At 38.0% G+C, this 26,246-nt stretch overlaps 1 protein-coding gene across 2 annotated transcripts in view; it reads right to left on the reverse strand.

Moving 5' to 3' along the window:
• The window catches only part of LOC115422873 (metabotropic glutamate receptor 4-like), a 277,054-nt gene that overhangs the window by 180,383 nt on the left and 70,425 nt on the right, over nucleotides 1-26,246 (reverse strand). For both annotated transcript variants that reach the window (XM_030139485.1, XM_030139486.1), the window contains exon 2: nucleotides 17,156-18,164. In XM_030139485.1, coding sequence (XP_029995345.1) covers nucleotides 17,156-17,689 — 534 coding nt within the window. In that variant the 5' untranslated portion in view covers nucleotides 17,690-18,164. The remainder of the gene's footprint in view (nucleotides 1-17,155; nucleotides 18,165-26,246) is intronic.

Raw genomic sequence — 26,246 nt, forward strand, 5'->3', positions numbered from 1 at the left:
CCAAGGGAAGTGATCTCTCAGCGAACGCTCAATGAGCCCTCAATGATCTCATCGATCTCCCAGCAATCTTTCAATGAACACCAAATTTTTCCACCGTGAAGGTAGAGATAGTTTAGAGGTCAATGAGGGAATGGGTACGACTATCTTGATGACCCCCCCGTCTGATCCGACTGACCAGACAGTTTAAAGTAGGGGCTAAAGGTACAACGAGCGCACAAGGATCTTCCAAACATTTAAGACAGAAACAGCTTTTTCGAGGCTTAGGAGATTGTTGAGAGATTGGGCCACTTTTTGATCCCTCAGTGGTCACCCAACAATCTCTGTGCTGTGTAATGGAGCCCTTAATGACAACTTTGCTGAAAAAGTCGCTTTTACTTCAGTTTTCTTTATTTTTATATAATAACCTTTCAATTTAGTTTTCATGAACATCTTTAAACATAGGAAAATACATGATTTACAGGGAAAAATGCAAATACAGAGAATAACATTACAATAAATTGCGATAACTATCTTAAAAAAGGTGAACTATAGAGAGAAAAGTTAATTTGGGAACTGACACAAAAGTAGCACCGGGTCTTTATGGGTTAAAGCAGGGGTGTCAAACTCATTTTAGTTCAGGGACCACATTCAGCCCAATTTGATCTCAAGTGGGCTGGACCAGTAAAATAACAGGGAAAAAAAGTAAACTATATAATGATCAGGTTTACATCTACAAAGTTTCCTTAAAAATCTAAATAACATGAACAACTTGAATTGTCTTAAGAAAAACAATTGCAGTTTTTAACAATATTCTGCCTCGGTTTATCAGTTTATCATTTACACGTGTGTTACAATCACACAAAACATTTAGTAACAGGCAGAATATTGGTAAAATTGCTTTTACTTTTCTTAAGACATTTCCGTTTGTTCATGTTTGTTCAGGTTATTCACATTTTTTGTAAAAGTATAGTTTGGTAATGTAAACATTTTCATGTAATTTTACTTTTTTACACCAAAAAAACGAGAGAATTTGGGGTTGTCATTATTTCTAGGTTATTATGATAATATTTTACTGGTTCTGACCCACTTAAAATCTAATTGGACTGTATGTGTCTGTATGTGGAACCTGAATTAAAATGATTTTGATGCCATTGATTGTTAATATCTTTAGTATAATTTTTGCATTTCACAAATTAATCCCACAGGCCGGATTAGACCCTTTGGCGGGCTGGATTTGGCCCCCGGGCCGCATGTTTGACACCTGTGGGTTAAAGCAAAGCAAGTACTATCTGACCACATTAAAATGGACTTTTACATGTTTTTACAGGATTTTTATATGATTATTAGGGGTGGTGTCAGCCCTGTGATGAAGTACCCCACCTTCACCCATATAAAGCTGGAGTGGGCTCTGGCACCCCCCTGACCCTCTCAAGGACTAAGAGGTTCAGAAAATGGATATTAGGGGAAGTATATGCATAAGACATATTTTAGCCTCTAACCGCTCCTGCTCACTTTCTATCAGTTTATTGTGTGAAATATTGCAAACACTCGAAACTAAATTAAAGGCAGCATGGGGACACAGTTGTTAGCACTGTCGCCTCACAGCAAAAAAGATCCTGGGGGGAAACTTTCTGTATGGAGTTTGCATATTTTCTCTGTGTACTCAGGCTTCCTCCTACCATCCAAAGACATGCGCTAATAAGCTAATTGGTCAATCTATATCAGCCGCAGGTGTCAATATGAGAGTGAATGCTTGTTCATCTGTACATGTCAGCTCTGTGATGAACCGGTGACACGTCCAGGGTGAACCCCACCTTCACCCACTGGTAGCTGGGATAGGTTCTATCACCCCCACGATCTTCACAAGGATTCAGAACTTCAGAAAATGAATGAATGAAATGCAATTTGCAATTTATTATAAAACATTTTTTTATGTGTAGCATCAGTGCATATTATTACTATCATATTATTACTATGGATTCAGCAAGTGAGTCAGTTTTTTTTCCTGTAATAATATGTGGCAGACTACAATCCAGTGAAGGTCATTAAAAAAAAAAAGCATCTCATTTACCAATTTTATGTTTTTTCACAGTGTGACATTGACACTATGACAACATCCCTAATAGAAATAACATAAAAAGTCTTAAATATAACTACTAATTTTCTTATGGGAAAAAATTTGCCAAGATGTTGTTGAAGATAGAATTAATATTCTTAAACTTAGAAGTTTTATAAGTGGTCTCTGAAAATAAGGAAAGCAGACTTCAACTGCTGGATTATTTTACAGACTGATGTTTTAGCTTGGTATTGGTCCAGTTTAAGATTTTCTGAAACTGAGATTAGCTGCTTGATGTGATTTAAAAAAAAAAAAAAAAAAAAAAAAAGGATATTTCCCCTTTATCCCTTTATTTATTTATATATTTTTCTTGAGTGAATAATACCCCTATTTTCACAGTGTAACATCACAACAAATCTAATCAGTATTTAATATGTGGCATCGACATCCTCATACTTATTCCAGATTTACAGTTTGAATTTTCATTTTCATGGTAAATCCCAACTGCTTCTGACAAGAAAGCGAGTCCCTTTATGCGACACAGCAGTGACTCATGGGAGCCTCCATGTTGTCTCATGTGCTGGAAGACTGGATGATGTCCAAGCTGCTTAGCCTGAAGGCAGCCAAACTTTCTTTTTGTGTCCCTGCAGAGGGTGGGCCGAGGATATCGGCTGGCATTAGGCTGACAGAACAGTCCCCTGAACATCTTCTAGCAATTCTACAGTGACTTTATGAAAATTTTATGAATCTGACCTTTCCTTGCTCATGTATTTTGTATTTATTAGAGTTGAGAAAAAGCGCACAGAAGCTACAATTAACAAATAACTGAGCGCTCAATTCATCACTCATCCTCCACTGGCCGATTCTGTCACTTCAGCCACTCAAGTAAAAAATAATAAAAATCACTCTGCCGCAATCAATACAGACGCTGTCATTGCAACATTGATTACTTTTCATTTAGATCTGTTTGAGCTACCAGGGCTTTCCTGTTTTCCCTTCCTTCTGGATTCAGGTCTTTGTTAAAGTCTGAGTAAATTTTAAGCGGCGCCGCAGGACGGTGATGGATTGGTGGGTTGATAGTGAGATTATGCAGGTGAGACAGCTTGGAGCCTTTAATCCCACGCTCTTTTCAAGGAAACTATTCGATGGCTGTGCTCAGTTTGCAGGATTCTGTTGATGTTTGTATTTTCTTTCTTTAGGAGGAAAGACTAAGCAGGGTACTGCAATTTCATCTAATTTTTTTTTTTTTTTTTTTTTTTTTTGAGCCTCAAAATTGGCAACAACTGTGATAGTGACAGCTTCAACATAGAGAACATGAGCAGACCCTGTGTGTTTATGTTGTTCTCTGCGATGTCTCTTTTGATTTCAGGACTGTGACACCCTCTTCCATACATTAAAAAAGAAAAGAGGGTTGCTGTTTTTTCTCTCTCTCTCTCTCTCTCTCTCTCAACAGTTTCTCCTCAGTAGGCTTACCAGTGCAGACTAATTAAACGCAAGAAATTAACTTGACTGAACCTAACATATCGAGAAGGAAAACGCACAGGAGGCGACTGCCGAACACTAGCTTTTTGTCGCTGTACTTTGTGATTACCAGCAGCCTGGTGGCATTGCTTGCAGGGGGATTTGCAAACACCAGATGAAAGGGCATAAAACAGAGCAAGGCGAGAATAAAAAAGGCCAGGTTGTGGGCAAGCTTCACCCATCACTGTCCGGGGAATTGACCACTTGGGTTTTGGGTGGGCAAAGTGAGTCGAGTCAGAACTAATCCTGGGCTAAAGGAGCTACTCCACTGTAACCAGAGCATGGTAGATGAGGACATTTGCAACCAGAGTTCATGTAAGACGGCTTCATGGATTTGATGTGCTCAGTTGTTAAAGTCCGGGGCGTCGATACAACCACGAGAAACCCACTGGTCTGTGAACATGTTGAAAACAATTGCTCTGGGCTCGTTTTTTTGAGGCATTTATTTGATTCACTTCCTTGTTTGTTTTCATGCCTGCTGGAGTTTCTGGATGCAGGGATTTTAGCACGTACGTGTGATTTGTTGGGCATGAGTGGGAATGGGCTACGTGAATGAACTAACTTAGCATAGTGGGTGTTACATGTAGCATAGAATGAAAGTGAGTTAAGCAGGAATCAATTTTCCTGTCCAGACCTTTATCCTCAATTACCAGCCAGTTCCAGTGAGCTGAGGCTCTGTGAAGGTGACAGGGCACACCTCGCCAATGCTGTCTGGTTGTAATAAAGCATTAACAAGTCAATATGTTGTGTACCTGTACTAAACAGAGGCTGGTCAGGTCCCCTTATATGAAAACAGTTCATATGATATGTATCCCCTGTTATTGTTACGTTACAGCAATGCCATGTATGTGCATACCTAAAAAGACTTCAGTAATGGAACTGTAATTTTAACAATCTTGTTTTTACCATCTATAAAGGTCAGGTTTGTTATTATAAAATCATCAGACTTATATGATTAAGTCTGGGATCACATACAGAGTTTAGAGCTGCGCCAATCAGTAGTAAGTTGCATGAACCTGCAGAGAAATGTTCAGTTTATCAGAGTGTTTTTGCATTTTTCAGCCCATTTTATGTTTGTGCTTTGTATCTTTGTAAAATGTTATATTTTAGTGCATTTGATTAGTGGATACTGATTAAAACTGCTGTGCTTGATCATTTTTAGCATCATTTGGCAAAACTTCCATAATGACCTTTGAGTATTTTATAACTCAAATATTCTGAGAGGACATAAGATTTTTATTTAAGGATCTCCTGCCTGTGTTTTCACTGTGATATTAAGATTTTGCCTCATCACAGGCATTCTCAGACAAGTAGAGGGATTACATGCACGACTGGCAGCTGTATTTACCAATTGCTGATCAGATTTTGTCAGATGAAACATAAATATAACTCTACTCCTCTACACTTTTTCACAAAGCAGAAGCATGTTTCTTTAACAGCATGAAACGTCTGTATTAGGGTCAAAATACACTAATGTCCCATCAGAGAGCAAACTTTAATTGACAGCCATTCCAACATTTATTTCAATATAAAGTATCTCCTTGTTTTGATTAGTCCCTTATGATCCAACTAAAGCGAAAATGAATTTAAAAGTAAAAATGTGGGTCATTGAGCAACACTAATCTGTCAGATTGTCTCTAAAATGTCCTGTCAGAGTGATTTTGAATACTGTGTTTTGACCCATTAACATTAAATCTTGATTTTGGACCAACAGGAGAGCCGCAGATGAAAAGTATGTTTTCAAATTCCAGTGTTTTCCCCCCTGATTTCAGCTCCTGCAGCTTTACCCAACGTCAAATAGGAAACTCAGTTTTGGCAGAAGTTGGGACTAAGCTGTAAATATTGACTATGGAGAAAAATATTTGCTTAAAAGATAAAGATCACAATTTATTTATTAATTTATGAGTTTGAGTTTAGATGTTGAGCTCAAAAGTTTTCCAATCTATAATAAAGTGGATGGCTGTTATTTTCAGACATTTTTGATACAGATTCAGTCTCAAAATTATTTGGGGATGGAGCAGAGGTTATACACTATATGGACAAAAGTATAGGGACACACTAAATCAGGTGTTTCATTGCTAACCAGGAGCTGGGCTGCAAAAGAGAAATGACAAATACCATAAGATAATTTTATGTTGTAATAAAGTTTTCATTTTATCTTTAGAGTTTATTTTGTTTGCATTGTCAGCTCCACTTTGTAATGCTTCAGAGTTTGTTTTTGCTTCATTTCACTCAACAATAAATTGTTGATTTTTTCAACTTTCAGTCAGGAAGAAAAAGTATTCTTTAAACTTAGGGGAAATATTGATTTGACATGTATGATGATAATGAGAACAAATGACATGAACTTTTTTTATCATGATTATATTTCAAATCAAAGAGAATGGGAAGTCTGAAAAGCTGTAGATGTGATATATAGTAACAGCTAAATAATCAGTTATCATCATTTTCCTGCTCAGAACTATTGTTGTGACATTAGATTTGGTGAAATTCACTACTGGTCCACTTTTAGTACATACACTCTCAGAAAAAATTATTAGACCTTCAAAAGTCATCAAAAACAATGGATGTGCAAACAAGTACTTACTCCCCTGTGTATCTTATGACTAAAACCGACAGAAAAGAAAACATGGAATGCCTAAAAGCACTGTTTTTGGCAGTACAATACCATAGCTATTGATGTAAGAACTGAAGTGATTTTGGATATTCTCAAGAAAACATGGAAAATGGCTAGATATCAGCTCTGAAATTGAACTCTTATGAGCTATTTTTGTGGTTATCATTATATTTGTCCAAACAAATGTACCTTTAGTTGTACCAGGCATTAAAATGAACAAGAAACTGAAGAAAACAAGGATGGTCTAATAATGTTTTCCACGACTGTATATGTTACATGCTTACCCGCTGACACCATGTTTTTACTTCTTAGGCATCAAAATTGGATACGTAAGGACTATGTGTGTTTCAGTACTTGGTAGCATCTAAGCAGGTCAGCGTTGGCGTGAAATTATTGCAATTCATTGACCGTACTTACAGACCAAGATATTTCCTGCACAAGGTCATAATCATGTTCCTTGATTGTATAAATGGATGATTTTGGCTTCAGAATTGAATCTATTTTGCTATATCTTTTTCGATAAGCCTAAAGCTTTCAAGAAATGTTTCACATACAGCATTTTATTTCAAGGACCCTGTTTTTTTTACTCATCTGACAATGTTTGAAAGTGATATTTACCTTCATAGCTTAGTGAATTGATTGACCATTTCAAAGTGAAAGGAAAAAAAGCCGATGTGTGCATATTTTCGAGGGCTTTAAAGCCTTCACCGTATGCTCACTGTTGGCTGATGGGGTAATCCAATAAGAGCCCTGTCTCAACACAGTGAAATGCTGAGGGGGAGGAAGGCTCTGTGCCTGAGGGCCTGTGCCTCTAATGAGGGAGGAGAGGGGTGGATACAAGGTCTTTGCTTCACAGACAGCACAACAGGCAAGTTACCCCTCCTCTCTCTGCTCACAGTACCTAGATACCACCTCTGCTCTCCTCCTCCCACCTTTCTCCTCTCCACAGCCCCAAGCTTACTCCTCCACAGAGAAAAGACTAAGTCCTGCAGACTGACTGTGCCAGTTTGTACCTAATTTAGAAAGCTGCTGTGTGGAAGTTGCTCATGCTACCCCCCTCTTTGTCTGAAATCTTATGATTGTCTCAGCAAGTCGACTTCGATACCTGAAATGCACTGCATGCTTCTGGAATTTCTGATTGCTGCAGCAGTATCCCTCAAGCCAGTCAGTGCAGCTGATTTTTGTGATGTGTAAGAGACACAATCAAAAGCATGGGGCTTTAATTAACACTCAGTCTGTCTTGAGTACCATAAGCAACCAACTGCTAATTACCTCAAGTGCCAGTGCAGTTTTTTCATGCTTATAAAGCAATATGAAAACCCAACTGATGAAAACAGACCAAGAACTGGACCCAGTGATGAGGAGATGCAGAGAGGGAGCTTTCAACCTCCATCCCTGGGCGTAAATTACGTAACAATATAGTAAAATATTCATGACACACCATAGGGATGGAATCCTGCCTGCTCTGAAGTGCTGAGCAAACACTTCGCCTTCAGCCACTCTAAGACTGTGAGGAGGATAAGGAGAAGCCCAAAAGTAAGGAGCTGAAAACAATTTTCAAGCATGAAGCCAATTATACCCAGGAAACAATTTCCTGCCTCACGAGGATGCCAAACTGCACTCAGAGTGTCAGCTCCAAAATTATGGTGCTGGTATATTATGTTTAGGTAACCTGCTTCTATGAATATGTTCCTTATATATATTAAATCATCAAGTAGGCATGAAAAATAAATGAAGCAATTCTAACAAAGCACTACATGAAAGAACACCAGGAGTCATAACTCCTGTGCACCAATAGAAATAACAGCACTGTAGCTACTGACCACAACATTGCAGCTCGTAAGTTTTCTGTTTTGTTTTTCATTATTTTCGCAGAAGATGTACAATACCCACCAATCTGGAAACTGCATTATTCGAATACAGAAGGCTCAGTGTTATTTTAATCATCCTAAATTTAACTCCAATCCAGCTGCTCAGGTGAGAAAATAATGGGTTTAAAGAAGCCGAGCCTGACTTTTGAAGTCATTAGAGGGAAGTGGTGAAACCATTTCTGCCACTCAAGGGAGTCCTACTAACGGTTTTATGTGACTTTAATGATCGAGAAAAGAGCCGGAACCTGCCGAGACGCACCGTGTGAAAGTACAAGCTTAGCTTTACTTATTGGTCAATAACATCATGGCAAGTAATGACAGCAGAGTGGTTTCTAATGAGTCTTGAAGATGATTCCGTATTAAACAGTGTTCAGTTAATGGTATTTATAATGAGTATTTGTACAAATATATCATATTGTTGAAACATGTCAGAGGAAAAGTTAATCATGGCAGATTGACTATTCTTACATTGAACAGTATGACACATTCAGTGCATTGCATTGGATATTTTGGGATTCAGGGAAATTGTTTTGAAGTCAACAAATGTTCACACATTTCCACAGGGTCTAAGAGAAAATAAAAACTGATAAAATAAAAATGACCAGGTATATGTAACATCCCCGTAGTCTGAAATGACTCTGGTAGAAATCACTAGGTTTAATATTTAACAGGAACTTTTACTCACAATTAACGTTGGTCTTCCTTGTATCATCATTAGTGTAATCATAATAATTGTTTACACAGGTAAAATATGATAATCAAATTGATTCATTTTACTTCACAAGTCATACAAAAATATCCCAGGACGATGAAACAAATTACATTAAAATAGATTGTGTGTGAAGCAGAAGATACTAGATAGTGGAACTAAATTAAGCTCAGTTGGAATCATGCATCATTTTGTTTTACATTACACTTTCTTGCACCGAGATTAAAACCTGAAAAATAAACAAAGAAAACGAGGGCATAAATGAACTAGAACATGTATGTGTGTGTGTGTGTGTGTGTGTGTGTGTGTGTGTGTGACGTTGTGTTTAGAGCAATAAAGTCTTCATTCTGCATCAGCGTTCTCATCTAGTGGCTTGGGTGAAGTATTTTTAGAAATATTAAATGTAGTATTCTTCTTTTTCCACCTGGGGCCTGTTCCACACCCCGTACAAATCCCATTAACATGGCCTCTTGTTTCTGTATTAAGTATGATTCACGGAAAAGCGTTCCGGCTGTCAAGTGCAAAAGAGACAATAAGTCGATTAAGGCTTTTGAGGCTTACTGATGTCTACAATGTTTACAAAATACTTCATTAATAAATATCTGATGAATGATGCTGTAAGAAAGTACAACTGTCCATGTTGTATTTTGGTTTGAGAAACATTAGCAGAAATAAGAGAAAGACAACATTCACCTGTTCTCTGTTTAATTATTTACACTTCAGTGAACGTATAAGGTGGCTGCTTTGTGACAATGGCTGGTGATATGTTAGTCTGACAGATGGTTATTGCATGAACAGATTTAGTGTCCATTTAGCTTATTAGAGATGCCCCAGGTGTGCTGTTGAAAACATGGTTCCCTCATTTTGAGGTTTCACGAGCTCCTCTTGTTGACTCATTATCAGTGTGTTACAAATGCAGACTAGAAACATTTAAATGTTCAGTTAATTGTGAGTTTTCCTCCTAGTCATGTTTAAGTTGTGCAGTTCATGTTTAACTCATAAAGACCCGGTGTTACTTTTGTGACTTTTTTCTCTCTATTGAACCTTTCTGAAATGATTTATCACCATTTATTATAACATCTGTCTCTCTCATCTCTGTATTTTACATTTTTTCAGTGAAAATCAGGTATTTTCCCATATTTAATTCATTGATTATATAGATCAGGAGTAGGCAACCTGCAGCTCTGGGGCCTCATTTGGCTCTTGGGCTCATGGGACTTTTTTTTTTTTTTTTAACACATTTTGCCACAGCAATGAAGTGATTCTGATGTTATGCAGCTGTAAAAATGTAGACTCGACTCCAAATGAATAAAAAAAGTAATAGTAGCAAAAGTAGACTACTTTTTAATTTTATAACACTGAAGGTATTCATCTATATTCTCCACTGCAAAGAAAGCCTTCACTTACCAGTTGATTTTTGCATCAAACATTAATAATGACAAATATCAATGTTTTCTTTAGTTTTGTCATTTCTTTGTTGTTCTATAAATGCACTGAAACTTTGATTTATTTTCCACATATTCTGTACAAACTAATCCGAAAGAGCTTCTTAAACAGTCACCGGTTTGAGGAAAGGTATAAGGGTATCTTTTGGCTCTAGACAGTTTTGTTTTTTCTTTTCTGTCCAAAAATGGCTCTTTAGATTGCAAAGGTTGCCGACCCATAAGGTAGATGTTCATAAATGCTCAGATTAAAGTTGATTGTCATTATATCAGAATCAGAGAAAAATGAGGAAAACTTGGCTTTTTCAACAAAATCTATCACTGACTGAACATAAACCAAGTGTCTCCATCCACTGTTTATCCAACTCCATGGGTCTTACTGGTGAATTAATGTTGTAGAAGATGACAGTGTTTCCATGTTAACTACGGATCCTCCGAACAGCCAAATGGGTCATATCTGATGACCATGAAAAGACGATAAAGTGCATTTTACACCAATTATTTACATGTATTGATAGGATTAGTGGATCAATGGGTATTAAACAGTTTACATCAGTAGATGGTTTTGGTAGATGGTGGATGTTTGGGTCTTTATGGGTTAAGTATATTATAATATCATCTTTGTGCAAGACTTGAGCTGTTGTAGGAAGAAATCAGGTGAAACAAACACCATCCTGCAGCCCTCTTCTTTGCCCTAAACATGGACAGAAGTTAAAGATAAAAAACACAATACTCCATGTCAGGTTTCTCGGTAGAGTCCTTCCTACTGATCAATACATCCATGAATGGAACAGACTAGTGAGTAAAGGTTGAATCATTGAAAAGGTCCCACCCCCAATTTCATGGTTCAGTGGCACATATATTTGACATAGCTATTAACAGAAATAGAAGATAGTGTGGAAATGAAAACACAAATGAAAATGGTAGTCTACTAGATAACTAATAAACAGATTTACAATGGCAATAATATGGTGAACCAGCATTCAGCTGTTCTTCTGCAACATGGAACAAACATAACTTAATGAGGGCATTTTTATACCCAGTGTAAAACAATTGTCATTTCATTTGCTTATGATTGAATGCTTTAACTTGGACCTTATCTTCAATGCGCTGCAAGTCTAAATTAAGCTTTATTGTCCTGTATGACTTATTGTGGAGCACAGTACCTTTTAATCATTTAAATACTTCATGATATTCTTATTTATTATGTTCTTTTGTGCTTTGTACTTTTTGTTTTCATCCGGATGTTCTACTTATGTATGTATAAGCATACTGAATAGCAGTTGTGTCCTTTTCATTAGTGGTATATGCACATAGAATTGTGAAAATTGAATTTTGGGTTTTCCAAAAGGGGCACTTTAAATTAGAAGAGCTGTTGAAACTTTTAGCAAAAATTACCCTGAAATACATATTAGTGCTGTCAAACGATTAAAATTTTCAATCAGATTAATTACACGGTTGCTGTGGATTAATTTTGATAAATCACAATTGAATAGCATTAGTTTTTAATCTATATTAATTGTGGTTTATTTTATATTAATGTGTTTATTTAACACCTTCAACAGTTTCAACAAAACAAACTGAAACAAAACAACTTGAAACAACTGTTCCGTCTTGGGCTTTTTTGTTCTCATATTTCCATCCAGAGGGCCAACGTGCTGTTGAGCGTCTTCCATCTTTATTGGTTGGTTCTGCTGCCTGTCACTACCGGATCAACTGTCCATTTGTTCATGCACGACTAGGGATGGGAATCGAGAACCGGTTCTTTTTGAGAACCGGATCCCAGTAGCTCGAATCCTTGGAATCGTTTGCCTGCCTGCTTAACGATTCTGCTTATCGATTCTGCCTTCGTTGCACATGTGCAATGACATCACGTGTATGCTGCATTGTTTTGGTCAAAACGTAGCCAACATGGTGTTGAGGCAGAAACGGTCTAAAAAGACGACACCAGGTCCACTGGAACACTGTCAAAGCTTCCATGTCTTCAAAAGGGTGAAATCCCTCCAATATGCTCAAACATTTGTCCACAGCATGTGAATCATTTACAGGAATGTCACGTATTTGATATGCTACTTAGCGGCACTTGTGAATGTAGCAGCAGAGTGAACGCCGGGCCCAGTTCCAGTTCCATTGCAGGCAACAAACGTCATACCCAAATACAAGTTTCCGAAGGTAGAGGAAAGGAAATGAGGTGCACAACAAGGGGAGATGAGCCGAGTCGAACTGGTTCGACATAGTGGAAATATGGCAACGGAGGAATTAGTAAACTATCTGAAGTTTCACTTTCAAACCGTCTTAAGATTCACTTTCATTGCACCCCCCACCCCCAACCGGGCCTGGCGTCAGCTGTTATTATTATTTGAACATACTGTATATGGTATATTTTCTGTGCAGAGATGGAAATATAAAAGACAGTTAATGCAAACACAACCGTTTGTACTCTTTTATTCCCTCACCCAATGAGAATTGATAAGAGAATCAATAAGGAATCGGATCGATAAGCAAAATTGATATCGGAATCGTTAAATTCTTATCGATTCCCATCCCTATGCACAGCGGTAACTCTACTTGGACAAACTGACCCAAATGTGTTGCCAGAGACATTCAGAGTCATTCTGTGTTGCAGATGGGTTAATTGCAGTAAAATGTTTAATCAGATTAATCATGATGATGGATTAATCCACGTTAATGTGTTAATTTTGACAGCCCTAATATATATACTGTATATAGATTTTTTATTTTTTTTAAGTTGTAATTATTATGATAAATTTATCCTCCTGTGTCCTGTAGTTCAAGTCAACATTAATTAAAGTTGTTTTTAACTGTATTTACTTAATTTCTGGGCAAATGTATTAATTTCCTGCTCACGAGGCACCGGCTAAATGAGTGTGTATGTGGCTCTGAACACTGTGGAGAACAGGCGACATGAGGCTTTGCTCTCTTTCGAGGATTAAAGATTCACCCCAGGGTGCAGTTTTTGGCACCCATAACCAACCAAAATTATTTTTATTTTCTTGTCCTTGTGTGAAGGGATCATTTTTACCGGGTTGCCAAGTCACATTGAGTGAGATACAGATGCTTTCAGGACTTTAGAATGAACGTGAAGTAGACGATTAACCAGATGTCACAGGTAAAGCAAACATTAAAACGAAATTCTTATGACATGTATTAGCAGCTGACTGAAACATTAAACCTTTGGCTCTGTTCACAAATTCATAACTGCTGTCCTCATATTCTTCTGCACCAGCCGCCATTGGACACTAACAAATTCTTGACAGTGACTGGTTATCAGAGCTGTCAATGTTGTAATCCCACCCCTTATCTCCTAAAGGACTTGTCATTGGTCAGAATCTTTCTTTACAGTTCCTAAGGCCTGAGGAAACAAAGCAAAGAGTAGGTGCAGATGTCTAGTGTCTTCTCAGAAGTACTGAATTACAATACAAAAACATTTTTATGGGATTTTTGCCCAGTGTCAAAAAATACTGCCTCCTAAAGCAGCTTGTGCTTGCGTTGAAACATCTCTTCATATTTTCTGTCTTTCAGATCTTAGAAAACAGAGTAAGAAAAGAGCTCATTGTAAGTCTGCAGGTGCACCGTGATGGGCAAAACGTAATCGTACTACATTTGCAGAATTTTATGACACAGAAACCCACAGATTTTAGGATTGCACTCTTCAATATTTGGGTCTGAAAATGACCCAGGGAACGAGATTCATCCAAGTACTATTTGTTGTTGCTACTTGTGCAAGTGTTGATTAGTGAGCTCCCAATATCAAAATGAATCGTTCACCCCCTCCTGTAGTTTTTTGGAAAAGAGGAGGGTTTTTTTGCAACTAATGCCTCACAACAGAGGCCTCAGATCCATGACCTAGAGGAGGAATCATCGGTACAATCCTTGAGTTTACCTGAACTTATCAGTCTTCAGAGCCCCTTTTGCACTCAGACAAAATCATGCTTTGCCAAAGGGTGTGAAGTCTTGGATGCAGCAAAGTCACAACCAACTTATGAGGGAGAGGGGCAAAAAAAAAAAAAAAAAAGAAAAAGAAAGATAGAAAGAAATCAAGTAATCTGTTCCCACTGGAGGAGAAATGTGGAACATACAGAACTCACTGGCAACATCCTGCCCAAACAATGGCATGCCAGTGAGTTGTTTCAGAAGTCTGTTAGTGGACAGACCATCCTCTGGCTGTTCTTGTACCCTCATCCTAGAGTCTGTCAGACAGCCTTATTTGAAGAAGCATTTGTTGGTGAAGTTGTGCAGCAGCATGACGTATGGCAATCATCCAGTGTTTTGGGGCTTTTCAGGATGCATGTTCGGCAGTGTAATGAGACTTCTGTGGACTCTATTTTACTGTCACTATTGGTTTGTGTATAGACGTAAACATGGGTATATGAGTATATGCATCACTACCTGCATATTCATTTTTGTTTGTATTCTAAGAAGAGACCAGTATTCATACAGTAGCTGAATGTTGTGTACTCCCCTACCTCCTGTTTGCAGCTTTGTGTGGACTGGTGGTTGGCAGTGGCCTACCATGGCCAGATGTCCTCCTGAGTCAGCACATAGCAATAACCAGACCCGCATCCTCTATTGTAGCATCATACTCTGTTTATGCTGTCCTCTGGATTTCTAACCAAGGTTATTATCGTTGACGAAAACTAACGAAATGACGAAAACTAGAATTGGAAAAAACATTTTCGTTAACTGAAATAAATAAAAACTATAATTAAAAGAAAAAAAACGATAACTAACTGAAACTGTATTGTGTTCTTACAAAACTAACTAAAACGTATAAAAATTATGGATAAAATTCCCTTCGTTTTTGTCTTTGTCAATGTCGGATTGATACGAAAGCGATTTATTTGCTTTAGCAATTTTAGCTAGCGGCACCATACGAAACTTCACGGTTCGTAACTTCTCATCACTTGTTGTTTACAGTTGTCTTCTGGTCCTTACTCTACCTGGAAACATGGAGACTAAAGTTGGGAGAAAGCAGAGTCCTGTCTGGGATTTATTTGAATACGATGGAGAAGAAGAGAAAAGATACAACAAAACTAAAATTAATACTAAAACTAAACTAAAACTAAGCATTTAAACAAAAATGAAAATTAATAAAAACTAGCAAACCTGCTCTAAAAACAAATTAAAACTAACTGAATTAGAGAAAAAAAAGTCAAAACTAAATAAAACTAAACTAGAATGAAAAATCCCAAACTATAAAACCTTGTTTCTAACAGCCTACAATGTTTTTGTCAGGGACATGTGATAATTAGCTGTTGTTAATAAAAAGTCATTGAATGCGAATTTGGTGGTTTTCATGGCTTTGGGTCAGAGTAACTTTAACCTATAACTTTGTGCCAAAATTTAAAAAAAAAAAAAAAAAAAAACGTATCACATTCTCGAGAAAGAAGTCAACCGTTGTCCTTTTTCTATATAAAATGTTATCACGTCATCACTTTTTCCTATCACATATTTTTGTGAAGTTGGCTTTATAATTTACAGTGTCATTCTTTAGTTTTACAAAAAATGTGCTTTGTGAGGTCTCAGAAATGTTGACCTTTGACCTTTAGCTACCAAAATCAATTCATCCTCGAGTCATTCTGTCCAGCTGTTCCTGAGATACCCTATTTAGACATAATGGCGACTGACCCTATGTTATACAGAGAAACCACAGCTCCTCTCATTGCTCAGTAATTAGACAGTATTTATGAGACACAGGATGCAACCAGCCTCAGTGCTGAGACTAAGATGAATGTTTGATGATGAAGACTGTGTGACAGGTGCACTGCTTTATACAAAGACATGAAGATTCATAACATTTGTGCTTGTGTTTGCTGGCGTGTTTGGTAGTTTATCCACTGCTTACGAAAAGCAGGCTGGAGGAGTTTAGTATTTATTCTGGTTCACTTTCAGTATAATGACATTAATCAGGCTTGTGATGTGGAGCATTGAACCATTCACCCTCCAGCCATTTGCGGAGCGGTCTGGCCCAGAAAACCCTGAAACAACCAGGTTAGATATTGTTCCATCGATGTGACAGCAGGTGGTCTCTGCTTTGTATCTTGTGTAGAAGCTTTTTAAAGGATGCCATGTGTGAATAGAGTAACAGCTCCACTAAAATCTGTCGTACTTGAAGACCAGTGGAACATCTGATCACCTTTGCTATACACCACAGGAAAATTACAAGGAAAATTAGATCATATACTAATGTATGTCAGTATGAGCCGACTGGAGCATGTATATGACACATTTTATTTTTGTGAAAGTGAGTCAGTCAAGCCTGAAGATTCTACCTGAAATCCTTGTCTGTGTTTAGTAGGAGTTACAAAACATGAACATTGTCTTTCTTATTGCAGCGTAGTCTTGCAAGAAAACAGTGATAAATGTTTTGACACAGTTCTTATTAGTTTGGCTGTGGCCTCTATTTTAGTTTGACAGCACCGAGCGGGTATTACAAAGGTTCTGTCACACATTATGTGTTGTTCTTATTTTTACATTTGGAAGCCAAGACAATGCAGAAGCTCCTTTTATACACTATTTTCAGTAGTAGTGGAATAAGCTGATGGTGCCATGCATGGCTTCCCTGAAGTAATTAGAAGGCAACACTAAGGACTCGTGGCAAATTAATGTCATTAGTGAGGAGAATTATTGTGTAATGATCAGTTTTTGGGATGGTTGAAAAATGGACTGAAACTAATGCGATGTAAGTGTCTGAGGGAAAAGGTCACAAAGGATGCCGATACGAACACCGACTGGGATGTGTGGAGTAAAACTGAATGTGAAATGAATATTAATAATAAGCAATATGATACAAATAAAGCGAGTTGATTTTAACATATTCCATGTCAGATAACATTTAATAAGTGTTTTTTTTTTCTATATTGTTCTCAGCTGAACATGTCATCTCATGTCTGAGCTGACATTTTACGGAAAGTCAAGTAAAAAGTAAGCGCAACTGACCTTGAAGAGACGCAAAATGTTTGCCACCATGATTGACACGGAGCTGGCAGAAGCGCCAATCACTCCCACCACTCTCTCAGGCTTTGTGATGATTGGCGGCCCTCCGCTGAGACACTTGACATCAGTTGAGTCTTTCTCAATCAATGCCTGGACAAATGTCAGCGACTGCTCCAGTGCATGTGTGTCCCTGGAGCAGGTGTCCAGGATGCGTGCTCCTAAAGTGATATTAGGCAGCAGCTCATTGTCATTATTGATACGATCCAGGGCAAATAACATGGCCTCCAGCCTATGGATCCCTTTCTCCTTTTTTAGCTCCCCACAGGCTTTGCCATCATTCCCTCTGGCGTGCACTGGAAACAGCCCACCCAGAGATATGTCCCCATCGATGCGTATTGAGTTGAGGTGTGTGTGGCCTGGCATTTTGGGTTTGGCTGCCAAGGCAAGCAAGAAATAACAAGCCAGAAGTAACACCCAGCAGCAAACACCTCTGTGACAGCCAGTCCACGGTCGCACAAAGCCTCCTCGCAGAGTCATAATGAAAAGCTAAATCGGCATCCAAATACAAGCTCAAGTCCTTTGAAAAGAAAAGAGGTGTGCACACATATACCCACTCACGCATACAAATGTCCTGAAGGTTAGCCGCAATGTTTTTCACAGCGTAGTTGTCTTCAGAAGTCTCTTCTCATGGTTTCTAGCTTTGACACAAACTCAGTAATGCTAATTATGCAGTGTTGCTCCCTTTATCTCATTCCCTTTCTTCTTCCGTCTTTGTGTTTCACTGTCTTCCTGCACCTGAGAATTTCAGCTACATGCAGTAACTAAACAGTACAGAGTGAGCTGAGACCGAGTCCACAGAGAATGTTTTCATAAGGCATTGGCAAGAACAAAGGTGGGAAGTTAGCCTCTCTTCTCCGCTTTTCCACAATCACTCGGGTGATTTAACTCTCCTCTTGGTCCTTCGAGCAGGCGGAAAAGCAGGAGACGACCCAGTGGGTTCCACAGCAGGTTCCTGTAAACAGAGAAGACAGGTGTGTGAGACACTGGAAAGAAGAGCTTAACTCTTTCTTTTTTCCGCAGATAAAAGGAAACAAAAGATGAAATGGAACCACATTGACTTAATCAACGGCGGATTTCTCATTGTTCGTATATAGAGTTACTTGCTTAGTACCAGTCAGTCAAACCGCTGAGGTATTCTCTGTGTGGTGGGATCTCCCTCTAAGGCCTACTTAAATCATCTCTTCCAATTCTGCGTGTAAAGTAATGCCGGGCTCTCCCTTTTTTTGAGCTGACGTCATACTCAGAACTGCTCAGCACTTCAGCTTTTGCCAGCCCTAGTCCCAGTCTAGCTCTTGGATCCAAACACTCAGGCAGAAATAATACCTGGACCCAACACCCGGACATAGGAAATTTGCTCTGTGTTGCACCCATGCCTCAACTCCTTTCAGAGTACTGCAATGAATTATTTCTATGTGCCTTGAGCATAACTGATTCGCTGCTGCTTGGCACCATTCCATAGACTCCCTCACCGCACTGCTCTGCTTATGTCCATCCTCTCCAGAGTGTTTTATCAAAAGAGTATTAAATATAATAGAAAATTAAGAGTATAGGATTCTGGTAGTCAGAGAAACAATGTTCGACGAGTTCTGAACATATCTATACTTTGCATATTAGATCCGTCAGTGTGGCTCTTTTCCTCTTGTATCAATATTGTGTGTATGTGTGTGTGTGTGTGTGTGTGCATACGTTCTCTTAACAGTAGGCTGGCTTCTTCCACAGTGCCAGACTAATAGAGCGGTGGATCTGAGCACAGTGGGAGAGGTCTACAGCTCTGCCTCGCTCTCTCTCTTTCAATTGACCACCACGCATATCTGTCAGGTTTTGCCTCATGCTGCTTTTGTATGCTAACCTAAATCCTCCTGCTGTGGTGCGGCCTGTAACAGAGGACACAAAGGGCAAAAACTCATTCAGGAACATAAAGTTGTGCTATATTACGGCTTCTGTCGAACAATGGAGCTGTGATATTTTGCAGTCGAATTTAATTTGTTTTTTCAGTAGCTTTATTTTGATGTGGACCGAGGTATGGTAGGTGCAACTAACTTTCTCATGGACATATCTCGCTGAAGAAGAGGTTGAAGTGGAGGTGTCAGGAGATTTGACACAGCTCATAAATTATGGACCGCTATGCTGTCTACTGATCACGTGAGCATCTTTACTTTCTTTTACTTTGGACATCAAATCAAATAATAAAGATGCCCTGCTCTAACATAACATTGTGGCCTGTCTTGTGCTGCTTCTCCCATCCTGCTGGGAACCAAAAGGAGATATTTATATCATCCTGCACAGATCCCCCTAAAACACAGCATCTATAATGGATGAAGGCCTACCAGTCGTTGCAAAACATATCGTTCTAGGGGAAAGTGAAGAGAAGAAAGAGGATGTGTGGCTACATGGGCTTGGTTTTTCTCAAAGAATTGACAAAAGGAGGATGAGAAACCATTGCACACAGTGAAAAGGCAGAATATTGATGGTAAGGGCCACCTGTTTTTTAACCACTATAAAGAGAATTTATTTTTTAATTTTTTAAGGAATATGATCTTTATTGTATGACCTCATATTTCACCATAGAACTCTGTGTTGTGCTTCAAAAGATTTGCTGCATGGGTGGCCTGGAAATGTCTTTTTAATTTGACGACTGGTTTTCTCTTTGTGGGTAGTTGTAATAATGTTGTATGATAATTCTCTGAGATCATAATCAAAGCCTGCAAAATTAAGAAGAAAACCTGGAGGCAAGGAATTTGCTTCTTATTTCAAGTCAGCCTATCCCACATCACTGTGATTATAAACTCATAAAGCCACAATCAGGATAATTGCAGTGTACCCCTGAACAAAATAATGAGATAAATGTCTTGAATGCTGGACAGTAGTCGGTTAAGTGAGTCAGGTTTCAAGAATAAGCTTTGGCATCTCACAGATGAAGTCCTCCCTGCCTTTTCAGATTGTTTTGAAAGGGGTGGACAGCAGTGCCCCTTCCCTGTCATCACTCAGTGAAACATTGCATGCACAGTGGCAGCTTTACCAGATGTTTAGTCACAAGGCCCAGATGGGCAGAGCAGATAAACATCAGCTGTCTGGAGGGAGTAGGAGTTAGGGGAAACTGCAGAATCCACACAGCACCCACCTCCCCTCTGTGTGACGAAGAGGAACTCCAGCTTCCTCTGCACTCGTCCACTTGTGTTCCGTGCACCGCCACACTGATGGCTTAGCTGACACAGCCAGAGGTTTTACCTGACTAAGTGTTTCACTAAAATTGAAGTCATAGTAGAAGTGAGCATTTGATTATACTGTAGAGTTTACTGGAGGGTGTGAAGAATTTAGAAGACAAGCATGACTTTTCTGTAAGCATCAGTAATGATGGAAAAATGTAAACCAATTGTGCTAAACTTAATCAACATTTAAAAAAAAAAAAACTAGTGGGTTTGGGGTTTTTTGCTTGGCTAATTAACCAGAATTGGGCTTGTAAGTAGCTTATTAAACCTCCAGTTAGCATCTCACCAGTGTTTACAAAACATCCTTCTGAATAAAACTAAAAGTGTTCATGAACAGGCAGTTTTAAGTCATTGTTTTGTTTTTTCACATCATTATAAATCAAGTGAAAGATTATCCTTCATGGCTGCCATTGAGCAGCTATTATGGAGAAAATGGTCTTCTTAAAAGTATCTCATTAATTGTTTCTACAGCAATTAGTTGCTTTATTTTGGAAGTTTCTGAATGAAGTCTTTTTTAGCAGCGCCACACACATTATGACATATTAATTGAGTGGAATTTACTCAAATTTGTTACCACCATTGAAAAGTTTAATGCTCACTTGGGACCTGTGCTTGGGGATTTAGCTAAGTGTTGGAAAGCTGGAAAAAGATTAAATGCTAAAATGAAGGGACACATAATAACTGCCTCAGAAAAGTACAAATCTTTTCTCTGCCAAATGATCAAAGATTGATGAAAGCAATTCTAAATTTTGAATCAGCCATTGGACACTTGCCAGCCGCCACCATTGCAGAATGACAAGCAAACTCCCACCAAGCCTGACAGCTCCTGAGGAAATTTGTCCAATAATTAGCAACTGTCTGGCTATAAAAAGGTTTTTGTCACAATTTTCTAGGGCTTGTCTTTGTCTTGTACCATTCTCAACTGTAACCCTCAGTTTCTGCTCAAATGGTGTTCTCAATCATGTAAATAATATTCGTGACAGGAAGTCTTTATAGTTGGTGTTTACATAAGATGGAACTGCATAGTAATTGCCTGAAATTGCTCAGTGTCTACATTAGAGAAGCTTCTGAACACTTGAACCAAGCAAAGTACTATATATCCAGCCCCGAAACAAATCTGTAAACAAATTAGTTTCCTTTTCATTTCAGAGATGCTTTTTAATTACATGATAGTGTCATGTTTTGTTTGTTTGTTTTACATTATTGCTCTTTTGTGTTGTCTCTAAAACCTCCTTGAGAAGCTTCAAATGCACTAAAGAAATGTAGCGAGACATTTCTCTTAATTTTACATCCTGTCGTTTCTGCAAAGCTTCACAATGACATGCGTCCTGCTAATAGGTCTGTCAGAGTGTAGCTGGGCACAGTCTGACAGTGATGTCCTAATCCGACAGGGAACTGCTGTTTTGTCCGTTATGCTTCAGCAGAGAAGATACTTAGGCCCAAAAGGCCAATATGATCACAGTGGAAAGTGGACATAAAGTCTTCAGTACAGAAAGCATAAGGCTGTCGGCTGCTGCTACATTTACATAAATGATTTTGAAACATTGGGTTTATTTTTTACTTGTGTATATTCTATCTGACTTCAACTGAGCGTAGTTTATTGTTGTGCAAACCCAAAAAATTTGACATCTCTAAAAACAAAAATGTGCAGAGCTGAGGCAATAGAAATTGTTGCAAAAAACTAAATACATAGCTATTTTAACCCATAAAGACCCAAATATCCACTGTCAACCAAAACCATCTGCTGATGTAAACTGTTTAATACCTGTTGATCCACTAATCCTATCAATACATGTTTGTAAATAATAATTAATTGGCTTAAGATGCATTTTCTCAGCCTTTCATGGTCATCAGATATGACCCATTTGGATGTTCAGAGGCTCCATAGTTACCGTGGAAACACTGTCATCTTCTACAATATTGATTCATCAGTAAAACCCCTGGAGTTGGATCAGTGACAGTGGATGGAGACACTTGGTTTATGTTCAGTTACTGGTAGATTTGCTGAAAAAGTCACTTTTTCTTAAGTTTTCTCTGTTTTTGATATAATAACCCTCAACTTTACTCTGAGATTTTAGAATAGTATAGAATAGAATAGAATTGAATCGAATCGAATAGAATGCCCTTTATTGTCATTATACTGAATATACAACAAGATTGGAGAGTTTTATGAACATCTACATGATTAGTAAATTAAATATAGGAAAATACCTGATTTTCACGGAAAAACACAAAATACACAAGATAATATTACAAGTGGCAGGTATGTGCCCTCGCACATATTGCTTATTTTGGCATGGATCCAGCTGATGTCATCATGTCTATGCATGTGCTGATATCAGCATACCATTTGCCTCTATATATGTGCCAAGTTTGAAGTAAATTGAAACAAAATTGATGTTTTTATAGACATTTGAAATTTCGCCCATTATAAGTAAATGGGAGAACAAAAAAAGATTGAAAAAATTTATATAAAATTTGAACTTTGAACTACTGTTGCCAAAATTTATTCAGGTCTATTCTGGGTCACTGGCAATCTATAAACCCAATTTGGTATAAATTCAGTCAATAGTTTTACTGCTACAGATGTTTGAAATTTTGTCCATTATGGAAAAAAAAAAGATTTGAAAAAATTCATAAAAAATGTTAACCTTGACCTACTTTTCCCAAAATGTAATCAGATCTATTCTGGGTCACTGGCAATCTATAAACCCATTTGGTTTGAATTCAACCTATATTTTTTGCTGGTAGAGTGTTAACCAAAGAAACAAACCGAACCAAAAACAATACCCCTTGCATCCCAGGGTAATAAATGGGGATAAATCAATTAAAGAAGGAAGTGCCATGAAAGTAACCCTGGGTCCTTATGGGTTAAAGCAGGATTTTAATATGTTCTCTTCAATTTCAATATCCAACAATCCATCAGAGGACAGAATTTAAATGTTTAGTTGCCTTGGTATATTCTTCTTTGACCATGGCAGTTTCTCTGTCAGTTTCTGCTGAAAGAGAAAAAAACAGGAGCTTAATTATTATTGGCGTCAAACTGATGACTGAGACTATTGTTTTAAGACAATAAAGGCACTGGGAGAAAAAAGCTGTCTTCATTGCCAAGGAGCGTATACTGACAGATCCTCAAAATGAAGTGACTCACATTCTTTAGTATTTGAAAGAATGCCATTTATTTACTCATTCGTGCATCGTAGGTTGTAGGCAAGAAAGTAGTAGATTTTAAAAATGTCACATGTGTGTAAATGTAACTGATACCAGATGATGCTTCATTGTATCAACTGGTGTGGGGTGTATTCGAGGTAAGGGGGCTTTTGTTTTCCCAGATGATCAGATCATGTCAGATGCGGCACAGTTTTGTTTTCTTTTTCCGACATAACCTTTGTGGCAAATGTTAGACCAATCACCATGAATGTAGCATATTCTGAGTCAGTGTCACATTAATTCTATGGGGAAGATTCCTTGTATGATGACTCAGATTTAAGGTAGAGACAGCGATGATAAGGGTATGAAGAAGTGAGGGCATAAAAGGAAAGAAGTGGGAAGCAGAGGAGAGAACTGAATGCACAAAGCTTCATTACATGCATTGTAATTCTATACCAGGCTATCTGCATCCATCTGCAGACATCAGACACCCACCTCTGAGCTAATTCCCCCTTTTGTCCATTACCCTATCCCCTACTTCAGTACACTGTCCATTAGCTCACACTTCCAGATCTGGAGATATTACGGCTGATTTGTTTTCACTCATTAACACTTTTTCTTCATGCAAAATGCAGATTCCATTAACAAACAGTCTGTGCTGCTGCCCTGGGCGACCGGGGGATGGCGATTTCTGTGAAGACGTGAAAATGCAGAGCGAGACAAAACAACTCATAACAGTTTCTTTAAAGATGTTATAATAGCACAATAATGACATTAAACATTCACAGGAATGTTTCTTCTGTGGTGTTAAATCACATCTCTGACCATAAGATATGTGCTCTTGAAAAATTACCTTCAAGGTGATTTTCTTTTCTTTAAAAAAAATGTAGTGGTTTATACATTTAAGTAGCTCTTACTAAAGACTACAAGCACAAAAGTTGTAAAAAAAAAAAAAAAAAAAAAAAAAAAAGCGGATAATTCTGTGTTACTTCTATAGGTTAAGAACACAGCAATAAATTCCATGGATTTAATTCATTATTAGATACGGAGCTGAAGCAATTACATGGCTCTTTATACAGAATCTGTTCTACATGACAGAAATTCCACTGTATGCAATTTTCAACCATGTCTCCTCCCCAATGAATGTATGTTAAATGTGAATTATTCATGGCCAATCCTTTAAGGATCTGCCAACATATGTGCAATTAATGGCAGGAGCATCATAGGGGTGGAGGAAAGACAACTTTGTCCTGAGGTGTCCTTTATTTGTAATTCCAGACATATTTTTCCTCCTTTGTCGAGAGTGAGAGGAAGAGATAAGAGGAGAAATGTGTACATGAAAGGCAGTGAAGCAACGAACAAGAGGCACTAGTTAACGCTTTGTGTGTGTCCCACTTTGCTTGAACTAATTTTTCATGTCGCTCCACAGTTTACAACATCAACACAGAAAAAGCACCCTTTGAGCTTTGCTGTTGAGGAGCCAAGTGCTGGAGTTTAGAAATGCTCAAGTCTGTATGTCCTAAATGTGTTAAACCACATGAGACAGACTTAAGAAGTGGACTCTATGAAGACTCAGCTCTTTTGCTTTTATTTAAAAATTGCCTTCATACCAACCAAAAAGGCTCTTAGACAAAAGAAAAGAATATGATTCATATGACTGTTTTCTGCTCTGGGCATCATCAGCCCTTTTTTTTCTTTTTTGTCGTACTTTCAGTCAAACACTTCAGTTCCTTCACCAAACAAGTAAGATGCAATTACAAGTGATGAGAAAAGTACCCAATAAGTGGTAAGTAAATAGAAATTAAAATATTGATTTACTATGAATTGTCGGTAACCCAGGAATACCTCCTGACTAAAAGTGATTATAGCAAAACAAGCTAAATAAAATGACCCTAAAGTAGCCCTAAATGAATAAAAAGTACCAAGATATTGGTTCCGTTAGCCTTAACATTAACCCTATAACACCAAACATATCATATTTGATACATGAGTTTTGAAGCCCTCTACATGATCAGTGTGATATTTTTTTTTTTCTTGAAAAACCTGATGTATACAATTAGATACATGCAATGCACAGATAATCCACCAGGGGGAAGGAATTTGTTCACCAGAGGCCTTTCCAGTGATACTACAAGATTCTCATTAATGAGGAAGGAGGCAGAACTTTGCATGATAGTAATATTGCATAATAGTAATATTTGAGCTTGAGACCCAATGTATCAAATATGATACAAAATGCAAGGTCATACATGGAAATTGAGATTTGAAAAAAAAAAAAAAAAAAAATAGGGTTGTTCAGAAAGACCAATAAAGGCTCCAGTTTCAAAGAACTGGAATTTTCTGTCAATGATTTAATGGTTCAGGCTTTACAGGGTTAAATTAATAAAGACATATACAATGGAAATAAGGGTACTTTTATGCAGTAAATGTATTCATCTCCAGTCATTTACAGTATTTCACCTTTGACACAGATCAACCATAGCTTTATGACCACTGACAGGTACAGGTTTGATTATCTCAGTACAATGGAACCTGTCAGTGGTTGGGATATATTAGGCAATAAGTGAACTTGTAGACGTTGAAGGTGATGTGTTTGAAACAGCAGAATGGACAAGAGTAAGGATCTGAGCATCTTTGACAGGGGAGAAATTGTGATGGTGAAATCACTGGGTCAG

Source organism: Sphaeramia orbicularis, chromosome 7 (genome assembly GCF_902148855.1).
Source record: "Sphaeramia orbicularis chromosome 7, fSphaOr1.1, whole genome shotgun sequence".
Lineage (NCBI taxonomy): Eukaryota > Metazoa > Chordata > Actinopteri > Kurtiformes > Apogonidae > Sphaeramia > Sphaeramia orbicularis.